Source organism: Colias eurytheme, chromosome 25 (assembly GCF_061535395.1).
Source record: "Colias eurytheme isolate Ceu_HAF_F1 chromosome 25, ilColEury1 Martin Lab GWU primary, whole genome shotgun sequence".
NCBI lineage: Eukaryota > Metazoa > Arthropoda > Insecta > Lepidoptera > Pieridae > Colias > Colias eurytheme.
The window spans coordinates 1,945,381-1,958,049 of record NC_143004.1 but is presented as its reverse complement, the minus strand read 5'-3'; the positions used below and the strand labels follow the sequence as shown (position 1 = coordinate 1,958,049).

The window sequence follows — 12,669 nt, the reverse complement described above, 5'->3', positions numbered from 1 at the left end:
GTATCGTTTATTGAATTTACTTTGCGTGGGCTCGATAATTCGATTATTTGTTTGATTCAATTTAACATCGGATTTGTGGAGCTTTTCTATGGAAAAAACATTACAATATATGGAAGAAGTTTCGTCAAAACGTGAGTGGAGTATATTTCGTTAAAATATTGTTTATTTATTATGTAAGTTTATTTCAGAATGTATAACAAAGGATTTTGCTTTATCACTAGATAGTACCTATAAAACAAAGTCGCTTTCTCTGTCCCTATTGCCCTATGTCCCTATGTATGCGTAAATCTTTAAAACTACGCAAAGGATTTTGATGCGGTTTTTTTAAATAGATAGAGTGATTCAAGAGGAAGGTTTTAGTATAAAATTTATTAGGTTTTAGACAAAGCGGGCGAAGCCGCGGGTGGTAAGCTAGTTTAGAATAAATTGAAGTGAGGATTTATTAAATAGTCTTGTTTAAATAACTGTTATTATAAAGAGTTAAATGGTTCAACATATGTACGATTTTTTCATCAGGCTTACAGTTTTACAAACGATCAAACATAAAAATAAATATTATCATTTTTTTAGGGTTCCGTACCTCAAAAGGAAAAAACGGAACCCTTATAGGATCACTTTGTTGTCCGTCTGTCCGTCCGTCCGTCCGTCCGTCCGTCCGTCCGTCTGTCAAGACCCTTTTTCTCAGGAACGCGTGGAGGTATGAAGCTGAAATTTATATCAATTACTCAGGTCTACTGTCCCTTGAAGCTGTGAAAAAATCAAACTTCTAAGCCAACGCATTCAAAAGATGCAGCCGTTTATGCCGCAAATTTTCGATACTTGCAAGGGAATCAAAACCTACAGGGTGCTTCCCGTGAACTCAGAATCTTGAAATTTGGTACGAAGCAACGTCTTATAGCATAGATAAAGGAAAAATTACGAAAACCATAAATTTTTAGTTACATCACATAATATATTTTTTTTAATAATTTTAAACTTACCCATTTCCTCTAACTTAAAATAATAAAAATACCATAGTTATGACTCGATTGTCGTAATGAACGAACTTTGTAAACCTTGCAGGTTTGTACGGAACCCTCGGTGCGCGAGTCCGACTCGCACTTGGCCGGTTTTTTTTAAAACAATCCTGCTTTGAAAAATCTTTCATGAAATATCAAAAATATTACAAAAAGATATTCTAGACTTCAAAAAATTACAAAGCTGAAATTGAAAATGTAATAAAATCTTTGAAATTAATTTCTATAATAAGTCTTTGAAATATTATTTATTTCACACTGAAATTACGCCAACAAAATCATAAACATCAACAAGTGACAGAGCTTTTTAAATGTCATTCTACATATTTTCTAAGTTGGTCTAGAATATAAGTTGAGCACTAAAAGCTGTCAACTTAGGCAACTCTACATTAATAAAAGTCTAGCGTAGTGAAATAAAAATTATTTAGTTGCTAAAAGACACGCACTTGATATTTTTTAAATCTATACAATAACTTATAATGTGTTTAGTAGATACTATAAAGAGAAAATATTTGCTTGTTTGTGCTGTTTTAGATTCGAAAACACTGGACCGTTTTATGAAAATTCTAACCTATAGGTAGGTAACATATTTTTTGATCAACCGGAGCAAAAAATCAACTAATAGCAATACAAGCCAAACAGCATGAGTGAAATTGTTTTGACGTGACAACGTCTTATAATTCGATAGAGCCGGCTGCACGCACGAAAAAAACATGACTCATGCGGCGTTACCTCGCTCTGAGGCGTTCCATGTAAGGCTTGATGTGCAAACGAGAGTGCGGAACGAGCGACAAAGAAGCACAATCGGACGTTGTCACGTTCAACTATCGTCAGTAAACCGACTTTATAGACAACCAATTTTTTTTACACAAATTGTAATAAAAGTTCAACAAGTCATAAGAATTTGTAAAGTTTTGAGTTTAAATTCAAGTTCGTGACATTCAAACAGACAAATAAGATTATTAAACATCAATCTCAGTTATTTGACTCAAACCGTAATAAAGTGAATTTTGGCGCGAAGTTTCACAAATAAACAGCCATCAAAACTTTATTGAAATAGGTAGAGTGGTTTCATTATTTTTCGACTGACTATTAATTGAAGTTTGTACTGCAGATGTTTTCTCGCATAATCAGTATTCAATTAAAAATGTATTCTCGATATTTATTGAGAAATTCTTTGTAATGGTCTAAAAATGTAAAATTGCTGATCGATGAGTTTCAACTTAATTGGCTTAGCTGTTTCAGAGTGTTATTACACCAGCTAATTATAATATAAATTACATACCTATATAAATAACTTTATGAATTGACAATTTATCTATTAATCAGACGATATATTTTAAATATTCAAGGTGTTATATACTTTTCTTGTTAACGACGTATACCTATTGATATTATATTCCATTACGAATTGACATTATTTTTACTAGCTGCGCTCCGCGGTTTCACCCGCGTATCTCCGCTCCCGTTGGTCTTAGCGTGATGATATATTATAGCCTTCCTCAATGAATGGGCTATTTAACACCGAAAGAATTTTTCAAATCAGACCAGTAGTTCCTGAGATTAGCGCGTTCAAACAAACAAACTCTTCAGCTTTATAATACATAATAATAAGTATATAGATACTAATTAATTAATATCATTAATTAATATAATATTTAACTTACTGAATAACAGCGACAGCACCCATATAATCAAAATGGCGGTCTTCGCTCGGCTGGTCGTCGATTTGAATTTGAGCGGAAAGCAGATCGCGTACCAGCGGTCCACTGAGATGAAGGTCAGCGTCAGCACTGACACTGTCACCGATACTGACTGCAACAATAGATAATAAAGATAAGCAATGGTTCTTAAATTAGTGCTAAGTGCTTAGTGCTAAGTGCTTAGTACACCACTAAGCCCCATTATTGACAAGTTATAAGTATCCGCCTACACGTAGTAGTAAGTAGATAGTATTAGTGATTAGAAATGGTTTTATATTTAAATAGCCCGTACAATTTCTCACTGATAACTTCGTGGGTATCGCTAGTTTATATTAAAATAGGATATATGTAATTTAAAACACTATTCACTTGTACTATTCACCAACACTTGACTTAGTGACAAGCACTAAGCACTTTTGTTAAATTATATTTTTGGTTTTTGAAATTACTTTTTATTAAATAAGATATCGTATATTTTTTGTTTACAGCTTAGATCCCCTTTGTTCATTCGCTTTGATAAGATACGGAGACAGGTAAAAGGAGAGATTGTCTTTAATACAGAACTACGTACATTTAAACTGAAATACGTGCGAATAAACATACCAATTATTGTTATTAATTAAACCTGTTCCCGCCTTTAATTAAATACGAATCCAGGAAATGGAATGTGTTTACCCTCCAACGAATATACACTCTACATAAATATATCGTAATGTGTATGTGTCGCGTAGTGTTTGAGATATCACAGCTCCCAAACTAAGTAACCGATTTGAGTGCGGTTTGTTTTAATTGAAAGTCAGATAGTATGATATTGTTTAAACATCACTACATAGTATAAAACAAAGTCGCTTCCGCTGTCCAAATATGAATAAAAAAAATGAGTTTGAGTTTATCTGTCTATCCCTATATTATGTGCTTAGATATTTAAATCAACGGTAAAATGTTTATACAGTTTTTCTTATAAGAGAGAGTCATTTAAAAGGAAGTTTTTAGTATATAATTTATTAATTTTAAGACAACGTGAGCGAAGCCGCTTTTGAAATACATACATTGGGCTTTATCTAAGCATGCTAAAGTTTCGATGGAATCTATGCTTACCGTAACTATTTTAATCATACAATATCACAACATAGTATAAAACAAAGTCGCTTTCTCTGTCCCTATGTCCCTTTGTATGCTTAAATCTTTAAAACTACGCAACGGATTTTGATGCGGTTTCTTTTAATAGATAGAGTGATTCAAGAGGAAGGTTTTAGTATATAATTTAGGTTTTAGACAAAGCGGGCGAAGCCGCGGGCGGTAAGCCAGTGTTACATAAAAAGGTAATTAACGTCAAGTAAAAGAAAAAGTAAACCTTTGTTTACTTAGTATTAAGTAAACAGAAAACAGAAAGAAATTTAAACACGTGCATTCTTTCCGCATAATGTCCTTTAGAATAATTTTACATCGCCTTTGTAACAGCTTCAGAACTTTTTGGACCATTAGGCCGGCCATTAATTCTGTGCCTCCAGTGAATAAGGGAATAACTCAAAAACAGCACTTTTCAGGAGAGACAAAAAACTGTATATCAATACTAAATCTTTAGTAATTCAAAATTTTAAGCTTGTATGTGTAAGATATGATGTTAGACTATATTTTTACATAGGAACACATATTGTAACAACCCCATAAATATACTTTTTTCGTGTTTTTTTGTAGTTGTGGCCTTATGAACGAGTACTTCATGGAATAACTCAATGTATTCACATAATTTTTTTTTTACTCTTTGCAATATAACGACTTATGCCCTTATGCACTATGTTCATAATCGCACAACACGACTTATATTATTGCCAGTTTTGGTTTTATAGAAATGATGTGACTTATTATGCTTGAAATTTGTGTACTTTATGACTCAATTGAGGCATTTTAGTGGAAAAACTATGCACGTAGCTTGAAAAACGAATGAAATCAACGGGTTTTTTTTCGTTATTAGATAATAAAAACAAAACAACATTTAGGTATTTATGCATTTAACCCTAGAAGTCCAATCTACGTAAATTTGACGTATGAACTCTTCTATATTTACCATCGAATCGCTGCAAAATCCAGAACCAACTTATTAGCCGTCGAGACCTAGCAATACATAGTTGGCTCATCCAGGTAAATTCCGCCATTTGGTTGTAAAGAGGATGTTGTGCGTCATTTTGACGTATAATTGGGCTTTTCGTAACTTTTAAGATTGTTTCAAATTTTTATTTTGTGATTTATTTGAATAATTTTTTTCCAAGTCACGTTTCACATGATATCTATAGTATTATACTATAGATTGTGTATAAAATGGGATCCAGACAACTTTTATACTAGGACGAAAAACCTTCAATTTTAGTAAATGACGATTATTGTCCTCCGCTGGATTTGGACTTCAAGCAAGGGGATTGGGTGGCTGAAGATGTTGTCCGGAGTAAAACCGAATATAATATGGGGTTTTGTTACCCATGTATAATGAAAGTCGTAGATTGTAAAATAAACGTTTAATCGATCTTTCAATAATACAGTACTATGTTGTTAATGCTATACAATGTTTCACCAGTCACCACAATGAGCCTAGTCTGTACAGGTTAGCAGGAGACAATCATTGAGTATTGGTATTAAATACGTATCAACTGCGTATTGCGTTTTGCATATTAACTATTGTCCTAGTGAAAATTAATCGTCGAATCAATTTAAAATTCGATCAAGTGCGTTCCGTTTCGTAAAATATAGATAATAAAAGTGGCAACGCCACAATGTCATGGTGGTATATACATTGAGGATACAAGCACTATAAAGAGATAAGAGAAGACCGAAAACCATATTCCTGTATGTTCAGTTAATACAGGAAAAGTTATAGGTGGTCAGTGGCGATTTTTTACGGCATGATATAGAATTTTAACAATGTCTATATCATATAATATCAATATAATGTAGATAAATAAAGAAAATACAATGAGCCGCAAAGATTTTATGCAAAATTAAGCACAGATTTGAAGGTGCCTTGGATGCAAATACGACTTGTGGCACGCACTTTGAAGAGACTCTACGTGACAATAGCCCAATTTTTTCAAAATATGTGGTACCAGAGTATCCATAAAATGTTTACGAAAATGCAGGACCAAAGAAGTATCGATATTGCGGATTTTTTTCCTATAAAAAAGGCAAATTACCAAAGCACAGTGGCTAAAACGCTATATGCGGAGAAAACAATATTCATAATTATTGTCAAGCCTGGTTATAAATACTTTTTTTATGCGACTATTAAAGACTATAATATTATTGTCTTGATTATTGTAGTTAGATAATTTAAAAAAAAATTAAAAACGAGTTTTTTTTAAAAAAACTTACCCAATTATTTAAGAAGAAAATATAAGTTTAACATTTTTGTTGGCTTTTTTTAGATGATTCAATTATCGTTCTGTATTCATATAAACAAAGAGTATAATATCATTAAATGCACTTAATGTGTTAACTGTATTTTTAATATCTATTGCAAAAAATAGTTAATTTCCATAGAAATATATTAGTATCCCAAGTTAACTGAAAATACCTTTTTTAAAAAATATAAAGATTTGTTGTTGGAGATTTATTGAAAAAAAAAAACGATTTAAAAATAATAAGGAATAGGTATGGTGTGTTGTTTCCGAGCAGTATTCAATTAATAGACCAATAGCAACACGGCATTAATGCCAAACTGTCTCATGTCGTCACTTGAACCAATGACACTAAAAGAGTTGTTCCTTTATGCTCATGTTAGAAAAATGACACAAATGCGTTTATACTAAAATAGTGTTAGGACTGATGGAACAAAATGAATTAAGTCTTTATTCAAAAAGTATAACTACACATACGTCTTTGTGTTCGTGGGTACTTTTGACTCGAGACGAATAGTTCCTTTGCGATTGCCTAAAATGATGGATAAGGTAACTTATACCGTTAATCACACCCTACTTATACCGTTTGGGTCATTCGAAAAAATGGGTTAGGACGCAGCTAGAGATATGACCTTTTGATATGTTGTGTATTTTGACGAGCTGAATCCAATGGTGCAATAAAAACCAAAGGGAATAACTCGTCTTACTCCCTTATTCACTGGAGGCACAGAATTATAAACTTCCCACTGGTTTGCGGATGAAATGTAGCAAATATCTTGAGGGTAGATTTATATTGTGCTTTTTGTGACCATAAGAACTAAGAACAGATTGTGTACGAGAATTGTTAGATGTCCTTTATCTCTGTTTCATTTTGTATCTGTTTCACAGATCAGCTTCTATTGCCATTTCTTAAAGCAGTCTTAATTCCAGAGTGGATAAACGATAGCTGCAGCGCTATTAAGGTCATCTAGCGCCGTCACTTTCCCAGACTGGAATAATACTGCTGTACTATATGTATGACTATAAGTAATCATGGTAACCTCCCATTTTTCTTTTCTTTGTGAGCTGGATGGTGATTAGCCTTTTTGTACTGCCAAACTTATACTTTTTCTCTGTTTTTTTTTGTTTTAATACATAATGGAACTTTTTTCTACGTTCATACTACTAGGTACTAGCTACTGCAGTAATTTTAAATTAACTTATTTATTAATGTTACAATGTTACACTAATCGAAATATTTATAATGGTAGTGGTTATCCCGATTACCTTGAATATAATATCTACAATATACATTCATCTATGCTCACAAACTTTCATGTGTATAATACATATTAGTAAGATAGGTATTGGTCGAATAAACCAATCAGTTGTATTTGCTAGGTTCAAAACAAACATATTTACACTAGGTGTTAAGTGAATCGTTCCTATCTTACAAGCAATTGATAGATAGATATATTATGTAACTTGGACCGCAAGGTGCGGTTTTGCATACATTACAACGTTAAATCCGACCACTTTGTAGTCCAATAATGCTATTAAATGATCAATCAGAACCAATACAGAGAAGATCCAAACCCTAACAAGGTCTATTACAATCACCATTTGGCATTTACCAAAGAGAATGTCACCTACGCATTTGCTACGATTTATCTGTAGTGCTACGTGCACGCTACGGTATTTGCTACGCCGCATTGTATCTGCTACGGTTGTGGTTGCGGATTAAAATGCTTCAATAATTAATTTAGAAATTAATAATTATAATAGTACTACAGTAGGGTAGACTGGGTACGGTTGAAACGATTTCACTTAAAACGACCATAACTTTGCTTTTTATAACCCGAGCGATGAAAAAAATATGTTAAATTAAAGAGCATGTATCTGTCTACTAATAGGCAATGTGGTTTTACTTCCAGATGTATTATTTTAAACAGTAAATCAAATTAAAAAAATAAATCCGATTTGTTTCAACCGTCCCCATACCAGGGGCGGTTGAAACAGTGATTAGGGTCAGTTGAAAAATATGCGAATAATACAAAATATAGTATTAAAATATGTTTTATTGATTTTTTATTTTAAATCTAACAATAACTAAGTAACTCTTTTACAATAAGGTCTGCTCTCTCAATATGGTGACATACAAACAAGACAGAAGTACCTACTCCACATCTTCTGATGATATCTCCTCTGTACATTTTTCTTTTTTGCTTTTATGGTGTTTCTTTTACATTTTCCTCCATCAAATTTCTTCCATTTTCCTCTATCCAATCGCTTCTTCACTTGCTTAGCTCTTATTCGTTTCAATATTAATTCTTGCTCTTTTCTTATCTCTTCCTTATCTGGTGTGTCAGTGTAAATAGTAGACTTTCTGATTTTTCGCCTTCTATTATTATACCTTCTATTGTTATATCCTCTATTATATCCCATTTTTTGATTTTCTTGCTCGCCAGAGTCATCTCGCATTCGATTTTACCTTAGAAGCGAATAATCGTGCTTCTCTGCTACTTATCGCAATCATTTTCCGGTTTTCACCTCCTCATATGCGTCTTTGTACTTCGGTAAGTCTATTTGTCTTCCCGAAATCTCTCTTACACGTACTATCGGCATCTAAAAAAAACAAAAAATAATTAAAACAATGTTTCAACCGTACCCAAAAAAAATGTTTCAACCGTCCCCAACTCCTACTTTTGGTAAAATACAGTTATAGTAATTGTACCAACAATGATACACAAAAACTATTCACAATGTCATATTCCACAAGATTCACTTCAAACAAAAACGCACACTTAATACTGTCACTTAAATAGAAACGCCAATAATTTTAAAAATCTCCAAGCAAAAATACTTACTTTTGGTCATAAAAACACAATAGGGTCTTATAAAATCAGCTGAAGCGCGCGGAGATCGACGCAACATTGTGGGTCGTGTTTAGAACAGTTGTGTGCTTCATTTTCCCCTTGGACCCCTAACCCCCCCACCAACGGTTTGCGAGATATTCGTGTTGTTTCAACCGTCCTTTGTTTCAATCGTACCCAGTCTACCCTAAGTTGAGTTGAGTTTAAAATAATATTAATGTGAGTAATAAATAAACAGTATTTATATGAAGGTATTTTTTAAATAAAATAAATTATATTTATATTTTGTTCATTCGCAGAGTATGATTTGTATCGGTTCTATTAAAAGAAATATCGAGGGATGTTTATGGCGTTTTTAGAACTACTAATTACTGCAGGTAGTCGTTAATTAGGCAGATTATCCATATAAAAAAATATTTTTAATGCTCTATAAGCGGTGGAAAAGGCAATTCTGAATTTAACGATTTCATTAACTGTACAATCAAGAACACAATGAATATAATACAATCTTAATTACAATTTAGCATGACAGACTTTATTAGCCATTCATCTTCTCAAAATATTATAGAGCAGACGAGCTTGAAATAAAATCCTGGACGCAGTTAATTAATCTACACTTGATAAAAGTGTTATTGAATACTAGCTGTGCGCCGCGGTTTTACGATTAGTTATATGAATATTATTTAAAACGTGACATTCCTTAAAATATTATCTAAGCATAATAACAATAATTATTCTAGTGTTGCGCAAATAAAAATAACTTCGTTTTTAAGATATAGCACGGAAAAATCAACCAACTATTTCTTTTGTGAGTCATTTTCGATAAAATTTGTACGTAGATAGTTGGTATTTGCAATATTGAAAGAATTTTGTAAGACCGTATTACTACGCTTCTGGTCTTTTATGAGAATGTTACAAAAGATCCTACTAATCCATACTAATATTATAAATGCGAAAGTAACTCTGTCTGTCTGTCTGTTACTCAATCACGCCTAAACTACTGAACCAATTTGTATGAAATTTGGTATGGAGATATTTTGATACCCGAGAAAGGACATAGGCTACTTTTTATTGCGAAATATGTACCACGGGCGAAGCCGGGGCGGACCGCTAGTAGGTATTATAAATGCGAAAGTTTGTCACACACATCCTCACAAACTCGAAAGATTACACGGTTCAGTAATCTTTCACGCAAATATTACTGAACCGATTACAATGAAATTTAGCACACATATAGAGGGTAACTTAGATAAAAACATAGTATAGGTTTTATCCCGGAAATCCCATCCCGGGAACGGGAACTATGCGGGTTTCCTTTGAAAACGCGGGCGAAGCCGCGGGCGGAAAGCTAGTATACTATAATAATAAAAAAGGTTCCTATTATAATCGTTTATTAGGGTCATCCCGAGCGACGGGGTAGTCAGTAGATAAAAATATAATATGAAATTATATTCGAAACCAGTGATTTATCTATACTAATATTATTACTCTATACTAATATTATAAAGAGGAAAAGTTTGTAAGTATGTATGTATGTATGTATGTATGTATGGTTTTCACGCAAAAACTACTGGACCGATTTCAAAAATTCTTTCACCATTAGAAAGCTGCATCTTTACTGAGCAACATAGGCTATATTGCATTTTCAAAAAAATTAGAGATCCTTACCAAAAATGCAATAATGTAACCCAAGGTGTAAAAAAATCCTCAATAAAACTTCTGTCATCGCGTGCGCTGCGGAATCTATTGAAGATAGAACAAAATAATACTTTAATTTGGAAAATCCAAAAGTGCACGCCTCATAATTTTTTTTTAATAAATATTTATTAATTATTATTTTTGTTTATTTAATAACAATTAAACCACATCGAATCAGACCCTGAAAAATGAAAGGGTTCTATTCCTGAGCATACTCAAGCGTAAGAGAAAAAAAAAGACTCGATTAGTAAAGTATTTCGGTCGCTATCGTGTTAACAAGAAAAAGGATCCGCACATACAGACACACGGACGTCCAAGACAGAACTTTTTTAAACTGTTTTTTAACTAGTTTAAATAACAAAAATGACATCAAAAATATCATGAACGTTAAAAATAGTGTTTTTTCTTAATATGTGTGTGTATGTATTATCTTACAAGTGCAATGTATGATACATAAAGACATTTTAAGTTTGAAAAATCAGATGTTTTGCGCGAAGTGACAGTAGTACCCACCTCAACGCTTCGCTTATGAGGCGTGCAAAAATGTTCTACGGTATTATAGAATGGATCAATATCTACAAGAAAGTCCGCGATACCATATGTCCATCTTCAGTAGTTATGTTACTACAACAACTTTTTTACGTTTTCAAAGTAAATAGAAGTGCCGACAGTAATCAAACCATGCTATCCATACACATACATTAATCCTTATCCCATTAAATGATGTTTTATTATAGACTGTTTCAATACCAGCAAAATACTTTTTAAATGAAAAGAATTGGATATTCCATTCAAAAGATATAACGAATTTTTAAAAGTGTCAATCTACAGAAAATAGTAGGTACCTATACTGTTCAAGCAGGCCGTAGTGCGGGGGTCACGGAGGAATTCTACCAATATGCGTCTTGACGGAACACAGTGGGGCTTTGGTCGGTAGGAATCCGACATAACCCACGGCCCCTCCCCCGGAGGCCGTGGGTATCTATGAAAGATTTCCCCACTAAAACAAAAAAAAAGGCCGTAGTGCGGGACGGGGTAAAGGTGATTTTCATGTGATTAAAAATTAAACCTATAGTCCGACCTATATTAGACTTTTCACTGCAACGATATCGCTATCTATGCGGGTGAAACCGCAGGGCATTGCTAGTATAAAAATAATGCTGTTATTATCAAACCTGTTTATTAATAAAACACAGGTATGGTTGCTAACAGACATCTTTAATTCAGTGTAAGGACAGGTGGCGCTTGTTTGCACAGAGACAATATTTTGTTACCACAGACAAACAATAAGTTTACATTTATTTTAATACAATATCTTCACGATGCTTACAATAAAACGATCCCCTGAAGTGGTATTCAAATTTTTCCAATACTACCCTACATCTGAAATTTCCCCACATACCGCAACCGAAATAGATATCCCTTCGTATTTTCTAGTGAAAAATTATAAAATGCCCTACTAAATCACGAATTCGTTCACAAAATAGCCAGAAAGTGTCAAGGTCCGTTGACAAACACGATGCAGATACAAACAAATTAAGGGGATTACTATGGTCAAAACCGGAAAACACCTTATACATATTGAATTTTGTTGAGGAAACTGTTGGTACGATTGTCTTAAAAAAAATATATGTGATACTCAAGGATATAATTAACAAAGTGTATTGTTTACTTTTCAGTTTAAAACGGCCTAAACATAAAAAAAATACATACAAATCAACCCCTTTTTGAACATAAAACGCATTTTGTTAGGAAAACGGCTACATATTTATACATGAAATTTATACCAAAAAATATGTTATGATATTTGTAACAATTTGTATTGATTGTTTTTTCAATTTTCATTATTATCGTTAAATTATCAAGAAAAAACTCGAATTTATAATAAAACCCACATAAAACCTCACCTCTATTGCATATTTTCGACGAAATTTGACGGTGTCAGTTCGACTCGGACGGGGGACTGTACGTGCGGTTTTTTTTGCAAAATAACGCTAAAATTCACCGAATT

The 12,669-nt window shown here is 32.9% G+C and overlaps 1 protein-coding gene across 1 annotated transcript in view; it reads right to left on the bottom strand.

The window, feature by feature from the left end:
• The window catches only part of LOC149897456 (orexin/Hypocretin receptor type 1-like), a 69,723-nt gene that overhangs the window by 35,555 nt on the left and 21,499 nt on the right, over positions 1-12,669 (bottom strand). Inside the window, exon 2 of the mRNA XM_090116452.1 lies at positions 2,684-2,831. Within this exon, the coding sequence (XP_089972578.1) occupies positions 2,684-2,831 (148 nt within the window). The remainder of the gene's footprint in view (positions 1-2,683; positions 2,832-12,669) is intronic.